The 16,122-nt window shown below is 43.9% G+C and overlaps 1 protein-coding gene across 1 annotated transcript in view; it reads left to right on the top strand.

Annotated features, from left to right (window-relative positions):
- The window catches only part of LOC147632413 (uncharacterized), a 171,633-nt gene extending 158,896 nt beyond the window's left edge, over window positions 1–12,737 (top strand). Inside the window, exons 13-20 of the mRNA XM_086806969.1 lie at window positions 6,873–7,052; window positions 7,176–7,279; window positions 7,419–7,521; window positions 8,076–8,228; window positions 9,416–9,541; window positions 10,222–10,392; window positions 12,062–12,121; window positions 12,219–12,737. Of these exons, the coding sequence (XP_086663095.1) occupies window positions 6,873–7,052; window positions 7,176–7,279; window positions 7,419–7,521; window positions 8,076–8,228; window positions 9,416–9,541; window positions 10,222–10,392; window positions 12,062–12,121; window positions 12,219–12,365 (1,044 nt within the window). The 3' untranslated portion in view covers window positions 12,366–12,737. The remainder of the gene's footprint in view (window positions 1–6,872; window positions 7,053–7,175; window positions 7,280–7,418; window positions 7,522–8,075; window positions 8,229–9,415; window positions 9,542–10,221; window positions 10,393–12,061; window positions 12,122–12,218) is intronic.
- Window positions 12,738–16,122: the final 3,385 nt, after the last annotated feature.

Below are 16,122 nucleotides of genomic sequence, written 5' to 3'. Positions count from 1 at the left end.
GCCCACCAGGGACGCCCATCAAACCCACACCCGTTCCAAGAACCCCCACCCCCCTCCCCTCCCCCCCCCCCCCCCCCCAGCTGCCCGATTAGGAGTCCAGAGGCCACCTTTTTAGGACTCAGAGTCTCGTATATGTGAAAAGCCCCAATAAAAGCTAGTGTGTTATATGTGTATGAACACTCCCTATGAGTGTTAGAATGCATTTAATGTGAGTCTATAGCACGGATGAACATCTAAGGCTATAAAAGCAATACTTCGTGACAGCTATCATATCAATCAATCTATCATTGAGTCGTGCAATACTCTCTCTACAGTTCAGCATTCATTCTCTCTCTCTCTCTCTCTCTCTCTCTCTCTCCACACACCATAAAAGCTGACATGGGCTTAGAGCAGACTACACCATAGCCACTCAACCCGCTCCTTCATCAGCCCGCTTTCAGCTGCTTCTGTCCTCCCTAATCAGCACCTCCACCACCATCCTTCTTCAATTGCTTCTCATCCACGTCGCCTTCGACTCTCATCCACGTCAACCTTCCAGTAGCTGTCACCACTGCACACAATCCATCGCCAGCCGCCGGCCCCTCAACTTCCCACTTTCCACCTACTGTCCACCATTGTGCAGCTCCGACAACCTCTCACATCATCCTGCTGCCCATCAACACCCGCCCAACAGCAGCCACCTCCACATTCAGCCGTTGTCACATTGTTAGTCAGCAACAACCCATCACCGAATGTACCCACAGAATGTCACATCAGCAACGAATTAGGGGTTTTAAAAATCAGGTGAAAAATGTCTAATTGAAGCTCCTGCACTCAACAAAATTTAGGGCTTTTCATAAATTAGGCCAAATTTGCCAAATTAAAGCAATTTTCTCTCTACACGATGGTAGTCTGGAACTGCAACAGAACTTTGTGGTCAGACATTGGGGGATTCAGGGAGCCTTTCATAGGATGGGACATCATCTTCTACACAAAGACGCACCAGAGCCAAGAGAGGGGGCTATGAATACCAGTGGGATGCTTACCAGGGGTGAGGGCTCCAATTCACAAATTTGGGGCAATCACGAGCTAGAATGGCAAGAAAAAGCTATTATTTCACCACCCATAGTTTGATAGCAACACCAACAACAGACTCCAAGTTCGTTGTTGTAGTGGATGAGAAAAGTATCACTTCAAAAGTTCAAGCAAATCCAAAAATTCTATACCTAATTCAAAAGGTAAAGAAGTTCCACAAGTTCTGGCAGCCTCAAACGTGCCTCAGAAATATTTGAAATTTCCAATGTTCTAGATTCGGTATTAGTGGAAGAATCTTTAATCCAGCCAATGGTGTTTACAAATGGTTTAAAATCCACAACCACTAGAATGTTTGTAGATGAGATTGTACTAAAAATGCCAAATGTTTCAGCCTTTTACAAACTTCAAGAAGTATCAAATGTTCTAGAAGTTCCAACAATTTCAACAACACATTGGAAAGAACAATCTTAAGCCCCATCCGAGGTGCCAACAAGAATCATGGCTTGAGATGATCACAGAGAAAGGACTCAAGTATAGATTTAGTTGACAACGGATCTAGTCAAAACCTGATAGCTTGTGAAACATGGTGTTCCAAGGTTGCATTTAAAACCCGTTTTTAATTACTTAGGACGTTTCGGATTTGAACTTGTTACTCTCTTTAGAAGACGTTTTTTCCCTGTGTCCTTTTCGGCCTGCCCATTGGGAGGTCTAAGCATTGTTTCTCACTTCGCTTATTTTCATGTCATGGGAGCATGTCATGACAACACATGGATGATGACCCATAGGGCCAATCTAAGGGTTCATAATCTAGTCTCTTTTGATCTTATGGATATAAATTTATCTATTTTTTTAATAGATGTAATGTTAGCTAACATGCCATATTAATAGCATTAAATGAGAAATCAGGTCTCTCTCTCCCTCCTTCAGACTCTCTCTCTCTCTCTCTCTCTCTCTCTCTCTCTCTCTAGGGTCTCTCTTTCCCTCACTCTCCTTTAGACTCTATCTCTCTCTAGATCCTCTCCCAATGTGGCCCATTCAAACTCTAGTGTTTTCCTCTTGATGACTGGAGGAACATGTAGGCATATGCTCACTTATGGTAGTGCTATGTGTGAACAGGGCTTAACCAAGGGCACTTTTTCCCATGTGGTTTTTCCCCTTGGACATCTAGTGTGAAAGGACACTTTAACATATAATATTTTGTACTTCTATATTATATGGATGTGGCACACATGCAAGGGTTGACTTGCATTTTGTGGATACCACACTTTTGGATCATGTTGGTATGCACAGATGACAGCTTGGTTCCAACTGCATGGCTTTAGTATGGACAGGCTACCTCCATTTCAGTACTCCCTGGATGCACCCTCCCTCTCTCTCACACGGGCAGAGATTACCAGACTTATCAGGCAAGACTTGACTCAGCTGGACACTAGGAGGACATGGATACAGCCGACACACGAGCTTGGTACGAAGATGGCTTTCTATAGAGATCATCTTCTCCAGCTCACGGAGGATGGGTTTGTGATTAGACCCAGCTACATGGATACTCATCTTTCTCATGGGGTACGGTGTGCTATTGGTCAGATGCGCACATCCTCACACCAGCTAGAGATTGAGACTGGCAGATTCAGAGGAGTACATGCTGAGGCCATGATTTGTCAGCTATGCCAGATGGAGCCAGAGACAGAGTTACATTACATATGTCACTGTCCGGTATATTATGAGATACGAGGCCGTTTTCACTGCCTGTTCAGAGAGGGCTTTGGACCACTTTCTAGAGTCATGAGATACCAGGATCAGAGATGCCTCGGATTGTACTTGCTAGAGCTGCGTAGACATAGAGAGGGTCTCCTGAGAGGGAGGGGATCAGAGAGGGAGAGACACCTACAGAGGCAGATTACAGACTTCTTTCGACCAGAGATTGAGCAGTCAGGTCAGCAGGCATCGCAGCTAGCCCCAGAGTACAGCCGCACCAGAGGTACACTGATTGATCGGGCTATAGAGCTGGGGCGGTCCAGGCGCCCCAAGATGAGAGGTCCATCTCGACACCGGCGGAGACTACAACAAAGGATCAGGACCATACTAGCACGGCATGGGAGACGTCCAGTCAGAGTACTCACCATGGAGGACATTGAGGATATCCGCCATCGACCGATGAGAGACATCTTTGGATAGTGATGTGTATGATGCTTACCTTTGTTGCTGGAGTTTTCCTCCCACATGTTATCCATTAGGAGCTCCTGGTACCGTACTTTTCCTCATAGTTGTTTCAGTTTCAGTTAGTTGTTTAATTGTTTTTAGCTTTCCTTACACAGACATTGTATGAGATCCACCAATTGTTGTAACCTTTTTGGTCTCATAGGTCATTTTGGCCTTTTGAAGACGTTAATATATCATTTCATTTCATTTCATTTCTCTCTCTCTCTCTCTCTCTCTCTCTCTCTCTCTCTCTCTCTCTCGGTACACTCGATGGGGTCCCAAGCGCCCACTAAGCCCCCCCCCCCCCTCCCCCTCCTCTGAAGAGAGTATTTGCTTAAATGGCTTGAATTGATGCCTTTAAAGAGAGCATTTGCTTGAATTGCTGCGAGAATTGAGTACAAAGAAATGGACTGTTTGCTGTCCTAACTGAGACTGACCTGAAATCAGGGTTTCCATGTGGGGGATTCCCCTCTTCCTTGACTTGACAGTTGTCCGGGATCAAAGGGTACCACCTTTGCTTGTAGGTGGCCAGGAATGTGATGAAGATCTGTGTTCTTTTGCCTTTGCTCCGATCAACTCTAGACTTTTATGCACCTGAGAATCCGTCTAGCCACCTCGAAGTGTGGCTTCCTGGGGCCTGCATAAACTGACTCACAAGTCAAACAACATAGCTCAAGTCTGGCGTAGTAATGGTCATGTAGATCAAGCTACCCACTATGTGCCCATACATATGGGATCCTCCAAATACTTACCTGCATCTGTAGAAAGCTTTGTGTTTTGCTCCAATGGCACTGAAATAGGCTTACAACCTGTCATACTGCGCTATTGGCTTCAAAATCTTGTACCTTCTGTAATTATGGATACAGTTCGGTTTTTATTACAGCAGCATAAACGTTGTCAAAGAGTTCGAAGTTCTATTCATGTTCCAATTTTTGGGCACTTGTCTTGCACATTGTTGAGTACAATTGTGTGTTCTCCTCACAACTTTGACAGATTCTACCCTAACGCCATGAGTCTGACAACGGATGCATGTGATAGAGATTCTTTAATGTGTTCATGTATGTCATGGAGTGCTATGGTGGTTGCCTGTACCACCTGGGCAGCTATTCTTCCTTCTGTAGGAATGTGTGGGCTTTACCATCTGCAGAGGTGGTTCCTGTTGCTTGGGTGGACCCTGAACTGGGATACAAACGGTTTCTTACGTGTGTATGGGTGTTTGGAGGTCATGCCCTTTACACAGCTCATAGTTATAGGAATTGACTTAACCGGTACCCCTACATGCATGAAACGGCGTTTCCCCTTTGCTTGCAGCTTGAAATGTATTTCCGGTTGGGAAACAAGGGGAATGGCAGGGGGATATGTTTCCCAGTAACACTTGGTTTTTCCGGTCTAAAACCGTCGATTTTAGGGCAGTAGTGATTCTCTGTTGTTCCTTCTCCTCACCAATTCCTTTCCCGCAATCTCCAATCATATACTCTCTTGATTTCTTACATCTCCATGTGTTTCTTGAAAGAGTGCACAGAGCGGAAGCAAAAGGGCACTAGAGTGTGCTGAATAGAGAGTGCAAGAGAGAAAGAGATATGGAGCAACTATGCTGAATATACTGAAGTGGTATAGTCCCAAGCAAGAGACACAAGCAGTCTCATAAGTGAGGGGGCAAAAGATAGACTAGGAAAGATACTAGACTGAGAGGCCAGCCCACCTATTTATAGGTGGGGAGTGCTGGCCGACTGGAGACACTGAAGCTGGCTGACTGGAGGATTGAACTGGTCGACTGGGAAAAAACCATACAGGCTGGGAAAAATCCAAGAAAAATATATAAAATAAAGGTGGCTAGCCACAATCAAGGGCCATGCAAAAGGGACCAAAAGGACACCAAACATGGGTAGAAATTGGGGAATGTGCTAACATCCCCTCTCAGCACGAGATGTTGAACAAACTCCAAGAAGCCGAAGAAGTCGCCCTCTGTCAAAGACAAAAGAATGCAGCAACAACAGGTACACCAAGAAAGCTCCACAAGCAATCTCCACAGCAACTCAGCTACAAAAGCAACAGAACAAGCTGCCAGGTACACTGCTCCTCTAGAAGAAAACAACCATGTAGGCTGCGTCGTGCTGCTCCAAATATCGGTGCCAAACCTAAATGTAAACACAGTGCCACAGAAATCCCTAGGAGCCTGTAGCTCCAAGAAGATAATACCCTTAAAAAAAATAGAGTCCATCTACTCCAACTCTGTACCAAGAGTAGCCAAATGTTGTACAATAGCACCCTCCTTGAAGGTTGGCATTGCCAGATGTAAGAACTCAACTACCCCCTCTGAAAACTGATGTCGGGACTCCATAGGCCCAACCAAATCCAAATCCCAATCCTTCAATCCCTGGAAGTACCACCGTGCCCCAAGCACGGTCACGGACACACCTGACCAAAATCCAGAATCCTCACACAGAGTAAGGGAAATAGGAACATTCACAGTAGTGGTAATTGAAGTAGTAGTAGCCTCCTCAATAGCATCACACATCGTAGAAGCAGGCTCCTCCATAGAAGGCAAAGGGACCAGCAACACATCTTGGTCACTGGGTGTCGAAGAAAGAGTCGGAGGCGAAGCAATAGGAGACAAATCCCCCTCAGAAGTTGTGAGCAAAGATAGCTCATAGTCTTCCTCAAAAACATTACTAGATATATCATCGTGGCAAGGAGAAGTATGCACAGAAACTGAAGGCAAGGCAACAGGAGAAACAAACTCCTCAGATGTAGTGAGCAAAACTAGCCCACTATCCATTGCTGCAAGAACATCTCCAAAAGAAGTATCCCAAGATCACTAGCTACATAGCACCCAGAAGTAGAAACCATCTGCCGATCACTAGCATCACCATACAGGTCACAAAGCAACTGCCACACATAGAAAGTAGAAGCATCATCAAGAGCAAAGATGAAGTGTCGAAGAACCAAATCTTGACAATTCAGGAGGAGAAAGCCATAGATCTGTCCGCCAGTCTTCCTCCACCGACACACATCCTCCGTAGAGGCAAGGTCCGGCAAGCTCCGATTCTTGTACGAGAGAAACTTGCAGCCCCCCTGAAATTGCTGTTCCTGTTCCCATTCCCATTCCCATTTCCATTCCCCTGTAATAATGACGCAGCTGGAGTTGAGCAAGTAGACCGCTGTGTGTATTGCCTCCGTGAGCTCATACTTTAGGCCAATCAAAAACTGCCTGGTTTTTTTTGTTCTAGTTCATGTTACCATTATGGGCTGTTGTGAGATGGCTGGCTTTATGTTGGAAGTTGGACTTCTCCACAGTGGTGCATGTCTCATTCTGATCATCGCTGGTCAGTTTTTGTGCTTTAACATTAATTGGAAGACTTAAATTTGAGAAATTCAATGCCTTACTGTCTGAAAGTAGAAGTAGAGAACTCGCTAATGCTTCTAATACAAAGGAAGCAGAAGCCCCTGTCCTTTAAACGAATGCACAAAGTTGCTACCTGTCTTTGGCATGGTGACCTTGCAAGTTTGAAATTGGAAAGGCTGGGCTGAAAATCAAGTTGGTTTTACCCTCTAAAGGGGATAACTGTTGAATGGCTGATTTTTAGCTTGGGTGCTGATGAGAATATGGGTATTTCCTTACTTACTGAGTGGCTTTATGAATGGCATCTTTTGAACAGGAGTTGCAGGATGTGGATGAAGCTCTCAGCAGACTGGAATGCCTACTACTAGAGCAAGAGGGGCGGGGAAAGGAGCACCTTACTGCTGCATGCACAAATTTAGTGTTGATACGACAATTGAAGAAAGAAGTTGAAACACTCGAAGCTTCTCTGAGGAAAAAAGCTATGTCAATGCTGCAGGTCTCCTACTTAGTACATTTTTCCTACTTCATATTCTAGGGTGATAAACCATGTGTGATTCAATGAGGCTGCACAAGCTCATTAACCATGGGGCTGAATTCTGATTGATTTGAGCATCTACAGGCAGAAAGCTCATCACTACAGCGGCAGAGAAGGCAGAAGGGCAAGCGTGGAAGGAACTTTTCACATGTAGATAGAGACACTGCTAGACAGCAAGGCAGAAATAGGTAGCTCAACAAATCTCCTCAATGCTGTAGGAAATCTATTGATTTTGTAGATAGATGCAAGCCCTTCTTGTAGTGCATATATCGATTTTTTAAAAATTGTTTTGACTTTTGTTACATGGAGTTTGTTTGTCATGAACAGGACAAATAATGAGGCCAACAAGGCAGAAGGCATCACAAAATTCATTCCTTTTATTTCTAATAAGAGTTTTGGAACTGGTACTAATGGAACGGCGGACTTTTCAGTAAGTGTTCTTCTCCTCTTGAATGGTGAACAAAAATGGGAATGGGGCTTGAGGGGGCTGAAACGGACCAGCAAGGATGAGACAAGTAAGGGGGATGGCAAGAGGAGAAGAGAGAACGAGGAGTGGAGAGAAAAGAAAGTGCAAGAAGATAGGATACGAGAGGAGATGGGAGGGAAGATAGAACATGGAAACAAGCTACTTGACTTAACTGAACTTAAAAATCTGGGGTGGAAAAGGGAACTGCAGGTGATGTTGGAAAAACAGATTAAATGGCAGAGGTGAAACACCCAAAACAAGGGAAATGCACTGTTCCGGAAATGGAAAAGTTTCAGACACAAGCTCCCATTCCCCCCTTCCTTCCCGAATTGGGTGTTTCACTCTGGAGACTCCGTCTCCAAAGAGTCTTGTTCTTGAAGTCTTGAGAACTTTAGTCACGTAACATGTTCTTTTATAGACAACAAGATCAAGATTCATTCCAGCTTAAGCTCATTTCTGTTTGAAACTTGAAGTTGTGAAAGGAAGTGTTTCAGTTCTTTACTTTTTGCGTCTCACAGGAAGATGAAGGTTTTGAACAAGTGGCTGCTCTTGCTCTTCAAGAAGCTTCAACAGTATCAAAAGAGATCCAGCATTTTGAGATTTTGAGGCAGGAGCTAACGGATCTTGAAAAGCGGATTCAGGAGTCTGCAGGAGAGCATTTAAATGAGCGGGCAAGACCTTGCACTCTTTCACTACTTCCTAGTTCTTTACTGTTTTCTGTGTGAACTGTGGGTTTCCATTTCTGCCCCGTGTAACTATGCTTTCTGGACTAACTGGAGACTGGTTGCTCTTGAAACAATGAATCAGCACCTTGCTATTATCTCATGGGTGCTAGTTGCTGCAGCTCTCTAGCAGTATTGACATCCCAGCTGCAAACACAATGAATAATGCAGTGCACATTCACTCTGTACATGACAAATAGCTTTTAGCAAAACTTGGAAACATTACATCTAGTCGTATGCAGCAGTGCATAGTTTCAACACTAATGGCATGGAGCCAGGGTTCTTAACATTAACATTATTGGATTGGCTCTACAACCCCATGAGGCTCTGACATATTGCACTACCGATGACCATCATAGGCTACTGGCACACCATTAACTCTTTGTTTTTCATCTGCACTACGTTGACCATCACAGGCTACTGGCACATCATTTTTCACTCTTTTGTTCCTCATCTTCCATCATGTTTTGTTTAAGATTCAAGAGACGCCCCATGCATCTGTCACCACTTATTGTATCATCAGTCTCATGTTCTGCTTGAGCCTCCTGTAGACATAATAAATCTTCACACATCCCCTCCCCTTCCCCAAAAGAAAACAGGTGCAGACACACACATATATACACAGAGAAAAAAGTAAAACAAAGAGAGCCAATGCAGTTCACCCTTTTAACAAAAGTTGGATACATAATGTGGCCATACCTCCTTTCCTGTCAATACAGACAGTGGCCATTTCTTATCACACTGGTGGGAATCCACAATGCAGTCCTCTTAACAAAGTCTTTACGCATAATTGCAAGATGAAATCATCGCATGCAAGCAACATCCTGCGACAGTTAAAGAATACTGTGGTGCTCCTTTTACCTTGTCAAGGGTGTGCTTCCTAATCACTGACAGAAAATAGCTGTAGCAATACTGAGGTTATGTTTTCTGCACAGCAAGCAAGCGATCATGTGATCACCTGGATCAGCTGCTTCCTATTGGCACAAGCTGTAGTGCTGTGATTTGATTTTTTCTGCAGGCTCACAGATGTCTGTCAGTTTTTGCTCTGTTTGGCATGAAGCTGGAGGACAAATCGAGAGAAGATAGAATGATTTACAGGTTTGTGGCTCTGAAGTAAGGCTCTGCTGTATTGTCAGGAAACCGTGTGCCAAGTTGATGAAGGAGATGATGGAAACGACATATCAGCTGATATGAGAGTTGAGATTGCTGCGAAGGGAGACATCATTAGCAAATCTCTACAGACAATCAAAGATACAAGCACTGTAAGAAAATATAGTTTTGTTCAGTTCTGTTATGCATTTGATGGGTGAGGTTGTGGGGATAATTGCTATGCTGCAATTTGGCACTTGTGATCTTTGCACTAGTTTCTTGTTCCTCTCTATGTTCTTGAGCACATGTTTGGCTCAGAGTCGCTTGTAACCACCAATGCATCCAACCATTGACAGGCTTTTGCTCAGCCTTCCAAGATGAGGTGAGTCGAGAGGAGTGAACCTCGTAATAGCACATTACCAATCTGTGGTTTGGATGGAGCTTCTAGCTATTGGGTAGTGTAAGGCCTGGGGTTGATTATAAAGGGAATTCTAGGGAATCAAGGGTGCAAACACGCAGGGTTATGAAGCAGTGGAACGTAAACTAGTCTTCTTTTATTGTGCTACAGCTCCACCATTTGTACTGCAGTTAGGTTTCAAAATTCAGTCTTGTCTGCTTTAACACTGAATAAGTTATAGGTGAGGGTTTTGTATAGTAAGGAATTCTGTTTGGCTTGAACATTGGTACTTTTGGTTATAGTTTTGAAAAAGATCTCGTAGCACTTTTGACCATATCCAGTTTTTCAAAGAGTGCATCTTTAGGTTGAACATAAATAGCAAAATGTTTTATGGAACTAATTTCAACAATTCAAGCCATTCTGAGCATTTTCAAACGGCCATCTATTTTTAAATAGGATGTGTGGAGGGGAACACAACTTCTTGCTACAGATGTTGCAGCCGCCCTGGTGCTTCTCAAGAGAAGTGCTTCTGGTGAGGAGTTAACCGAGAGGGAAAAGAAGATTTTGAAAAGAACGCTAACAGATTTGGCATCAATCATACCAATTGGGTTTTTGATGCTTCTACCAGTAAGATTCTCTCTCTCTCTCTCTCTGTGTGTGTGTGTGTGTGTGTGTGTGTGTAACCGTTGATTGGGTGATTTTTAGGCTCAGAACTCTCTCTCCTTCCCTCTCTCTCTCTCTCTCTCTCTCTCTCTCTCTCTCTCTCTCAGTATGTATACACGCTTGACAGAGATCGCCTCCCACGATTAGCACTAGAGTCCTCTATGCAATTATACGGCGAGAGGGAGAGGGAGCGATTGAGACGAGCTGGACTGCCCTCCTCCTCAGCGACACGGCCACCACCATTACCGACACATGCATGGTACTCTGAGGTAGTCCAGTGGTTTCATGCACATGGCATACAGATGGACCGTCTCCCCCCGTTTCAGTATAGCCTGGATTCCCCATACCTTGATCTCTCACGTCAGGAGATCAACCGGATCATCTGGTTAGATCTACTCGGGCTACACATACACCAGACATGGGTGTCTCTGTCAAAGATTGGTAAGAAGTGTGAGTTCTACAGAGATCACTTCTTGAGACTCTCCAAGGATGGGTTCTTTGAGATCCCGGGATACATACAAAATACACATGTCACATGGCATGCGTATCACGATCGGCCAGCTCAGGGTATCCTCCCACCACCTCAGAGTAGAGATTGGCAGAGCCGAGGATATCCCACATGAGGAGAGGACATGCACAATATGCATCACAAGAGCAGTAGAGGATGAGGCCCATTATATGCTCAGTTGCTCGGCTTACTATGAGATATGGGGGAGATTCCATTGCCTCTTCCGAGAGGGATTCAGACCACTCACACGGGTGATGCAGTTTGAGGATCAGAGGTGCTTGGGCATGTACTTGATGGAGCTCAGACGAAAGAGGGATGTAGTGTTGAGGCAGCATGCTAGCATGCTGAGAGACGGCCTCGTCTCTGACAGGACACCTCACAGAGAGCCATCACAGATTTCTTTGTGGTACATACACATCCACATCGGAATCTATTGCCCACAACAGTTCCTCTACTATGACATCAGAGCCCACCACCCGTACCCACGCTCCAGCTCCACGCCCCAGAGGAGTTCTTAGTGAGAGAGCTCGATTCATTTTGCGAGCCAGATGTCCCCGACCCAGAGCATCAGGACCCTCCACCATTGGGCCTCTGGCTTGTTGGTTGTTCGGAATGGGACCTATGGCTGGGAGGAGAGTCAGTAGCCGAATTCTATCTCGGTCATTGATATCGAATCTTATGTAATGATCTTCACTTTTAGAGTGCATTTGTTTCACCACATTTGACTCTAGTTTGCAGTGTGTAAAAGGAGTCAGATGCATATGTATCTCTGGGAGCTTCTTCATTTGGTGATTTTGCCCTTCATGGAAGGAAACCCAAAATTCTGCGTGTTCTGTTATTGACTATTTTGGGCTGCCAGTTTTTTTGGGTATATGATGCTTCTTTTGTTCTGTTATTGAGTATTTCGGGTTGCCCATTTTTTGGGTATATGCTGTTGCTTTTGTTGTGCCGCATGGTCCAAAAAACAGGTCCCTCTCAATGCGCTGAGAAATCCTGTCTAGAAAACTAAAACTGTGTTCAAGAACCCCTCTGAAAGTCATGGCTTTTGCCTGAGCTGGCAACTAGTGTTTTTTGCATTGCTTTGGTTGCTTGAAAATAAAACATGCTCAAAAGTGTACTTTGCAGGTTACAGCTGTGGGACATGCAGCCATTCTTGCTGCAATACAGAGATATGCACCTGCACTGGTAATAATATTCTACCCTAGAAAGTAGCTCTGATTTGTGAGATCTATATGTACGAATGTATAAGACTGAGTCATTTGTCTCTTGTGTGACAATTCAGATACCTTCTGCTTATGGTCGAGAGCGGCTAGACCTAATGAAACAGTTAGAGCAGGTGAGAGAAATGGAAAATGCAGATGTGGGGGATGAAAAGACATTTCCAAGCACGCCTTTGGATGTGCAAAAAAGTGGGCAAGCAGATGATTGAGTATGTATGATATTGCTCCTTGAAGCAGGTGAACTACCCGTGAGCTACAGTTAATGCTGTACTGGTGCATGTGTCTAACGTCCCCTCTGTAAGGAAGGTAGGTCATTCATTGTTTTGGATTATAGCATGCAAGTGAAAGGGGAAGCTGAATGTGTGTGTACACATACAGTCATATAATGAAGATGTATAGTTAAAGACCTTAAGGGAGATCTCAACTCAACCACCATTACGCAGCAATTTGCATGTTCACCACTTTTCTCCCCTGCTTATCATGTCCTATTGGATGTGGTAATGTATTTAGTATGTAATGCTGCAACAATTGTGTAATGTTGATATCAATTGCAATGATTGGACAGTGCTGGTACCTGTAAATGGCTGTTACAGAGTGTCTATGTACAGTTGCTTAGCAACAAAGCAAGTGCATCTATTAAATGAGGTTAGAGATGTTAGAGATGGATAATGAATCTGTTTTTTGTGGAGACTTTTTCTCAAAAACAAAAGTCGTTTGTGCATGCATGTATACAACGAAAAGGTTGTATTTGATTTTCCTAGTGAACCAGTAACCCTTTCAAGGTTCAAACCTCCCATCCTCTCAATCACATGGCAAGTTGCATAACGGTAAAAAGTTTTATGCACCTTAATGCCCAAAGTAGTTAGAATATGGTCTCTAAAGGCATGCCATGGGCTCTAGTCACTCCAGTAGGTGATCGTGTATTATCTCGGAGAGTTCTACTTTCACAGTCTTGTGAGTACTCTCTCTCTCTCTCTCTCTCTCTCTCTCTCTCTCTCTCTCTGCAACTTTTTTCTTTTCATGGTTCAGATTCATCATGGATACATTGTACAGCATCTGACGTTAATACAGCTTTCTTTCTTTCTTTCTTTCTCTCTCTCTCTCTCTTCTTAGGGCCGAACTGTAATGAGGCTTGGAGGAAACTCCGAGAACATCGACTCCCCACACCTATCACTTGCTTGGACATATGGCACTCCTATGCACACTTCCTCTATAATCATATCTCCCATCAGCCACCTCTACCCCGACTACTATATCCCGGTCCCACCACCTCCACCTTCATAGTGGGCATGGTTCTCATCGCTTGAAACTAGCCTTCAATGAAATTGATGGGCGTTACTAAAACTTCACCACACAAGCGCTTAAAGCCAGTTAAATCACTTAAAACTTGAAGAGAGAGAATGTAGACAGGGGAGCTAGATTGCTCCTATGCAAGAGAAGTGTTGGTCCCAAATTGATCTGGCACCCTCGCACACGTATTCCGTTACTCTTCATGAAGTTGGTTACAACTTTGTCGGTCTCGCTTCAAGTATCCTCGGCTAGGAGTGCTTCCACACACGCACTCCGTGAGTGAAGGCTTCTTTGGCCTCTTCACGTTGTGGTTATGGAGCTCTCCCCCAAGCCTCATTTATATAGAGCCGGCTTAGGCTTGCTTTAAAGCAAGTTTTGCTTTTAAAAAGCACTTTTAAAAAGTAACTTGCTTTCAAAAAGCAAACGAAAAGCACCTTTATTGACTTTTTATGCAAAAAGTCATCCTCCTAAAAATCTCTCAAACCACTTTGAATTTGAAGATGTTGTAAGAGGCAGTTGCTCCTCTCAAGGAGCTCTTAGTAATGATGTGAGTTGATCTATCTGACAATCTTGAAAATTAGGGTTAGGATTTCTATTGAGGCTTTGAAAGAATGCGAAGTGCAATCATCCTCAACAAGTGCGCTCCATAGTGCGTCTGGAACGTCCAAGTTAGATAAAAACACAAAACAAGTGATGAAAAACCAAGCATCTTAAAAATACATGTCTCCAGTGATGTCTCAATTGCTCCAAAATATGGCCATCTTCTTGTAGGACCCATGATTATTAGTATCATCACAAACATATACATGCAAGATGCTCTACATGCATAGATATTTTCATATACAAAGTGGTACAAATATGACTACGTCCATGACCATATGGTAAAGATGAGCGTCCCAATCTTTTTCCAATCGTACCCAAGTCAAAGATACCATAAACCAAGGGACTAGTACACATTATAGAAGTCCCGCAAGCAGATGTACTGTCAGCCCTCAATACCTCAGGTGAACCATATAGAGATCACCAAGCGATTCCTAGATCCCATCTAAGAGCGTCTATGACAAGTGAGCAGAGGAAACCCCCTCTTGAGCATTAGGCAATGCTCTAGTCTCACACTCTAATGTTGAACCTGTGTGAGCACTTTCCATGGTAGACTCCAAACCAAAAGCATCAAGATCAAGTTTCAAAACCATAGGTGAATCTGCTAAGTCACCCTCCTCCATCCTCTTCGAATCCATAGGTGAATAGTTGTTGAACTTCACCAAATATCGACGTGAAATTTTACCTCGTATGTTTCTTTTAAAACCTCTACATAACCCAATGACTTGTGTCAAAACACTACAAGTTGACCATGTTGGTGCACTGTTAACTTAGCTTTCTCACAAGTCTTTGCAATAAAAGCTCAAACCTCCACTGAAGATGATACCTACCAAAACTTTGAAGCCTCCTTGAAGTTGCCTTCTCACGTGGCTTCTTCACCTACATTAAAGTCCCTGTTGACCTTGATTGCATCTTGCCCAAAAGCAGCCCATAAAGTTCCCATCTGAAAACGTTGATAAGCATAGTTGTCCAACACCTCTTACTATCCCCCGAGTGTTCTTGTCCAATCTTGCTTTTTGGTTAGTGATTTGCCCCTCCAAGAGGCCCTAATCTTGCCCTCCAACAACAGGTTGCCAAAAGCATCTCATTAGCCCATGCTTTCCCACAATATTGGTCCACCCTTGGATACTCTTGTCCATTGAGTCAAACATTGGTCCAATCCTCTGTCAAAGCGCATTCAAGATTGGTCAAACTTGGTCAAACTTGCTTGCCTTTGCGTGTTCTCATCCCCCAAGTTGTTCCAAACCACATGCACATCAATACCTAAACGTAGTCTTTCCATACACTTAGATTGCTTTTTGATTATGTCAAACACAACTTTTTGGTCAAAACAACCCTGTTTTTTGACTTTTATCCACTCGAATGCTCATGGCTAATCTACACATGCCAACACAGGCCTTCACTATGCATCTTCATGTGTCTTTGGTCCATGTGAGTTATCTTTGCTTTTTCCCAAGAGAAACCAATGCTCTTCTTTGGCTTCTTTCTCGTCCCTTCTTGTCATGCTTGCATGCAGACCAACAACGAGCTTTCCCCCTTGAGAAAGTTGACGTGATCCTGACAATGGGACCTTGAAACCAGCCTTCAATAAAACTGACGGCGGGCGGTAGACAAAATCTTTACCACACCAGTGCTTAAAGACAATTTAAACCACTTAAACTTGACAAGAGAGAAAATACAGAGAGAATGTAGATAGGGGGAGCTAGATTGCTCCCACACAAGAGAAGCAGTGGTCCTAAACCGCTCTGGCGTACCTAAAGGTATTTCTTTACTCTTCACGAAGTTGGTTACAACTTCATCGGTCTCGCTTCAAATTAGGAGCGCTCCCACACGCGCACTAGCGCCCAAGGCCCACGAGCGAAGGCTTCTTTGGGCTCCTCTCAAACTAACGTTGTGGTTATGATTAGAGCCCTCCCCCATGCCGCACTTATATAGAGCTCCCTTAGGCTTGCTTTTAAAGCAAGTTTTTCTTTTAAAATCACTTTTAAAAAGTAACTTGATTTTAAAAAGCAGCTTTATTGACTTTTTATGTAAAAAGTCATCCTCCTAAAAATCTCTCAAACCATTTTGAATTTG

Source organism: Cibotium barometz, chromosome 13 (genome assembly GCF_041138505.1).
Source record: "Cibotium barometz isolate CiBa-2024 chromosome 13, ASM4113850v1, whole genome shotgun sequence".
NCBI classification, from domain to species: Eukaryota; Viridiplantae; Streptophyta; class Polypodiopsida; order Cyatheales; family Cibotiaceae; genus Cibotium; species Cibotium barometz.
The sequence above is the reverse complement of the archived record's forward strand: the minus strand, read 5'-3'. Positions and strand labels throughout refer to the sequence as shown.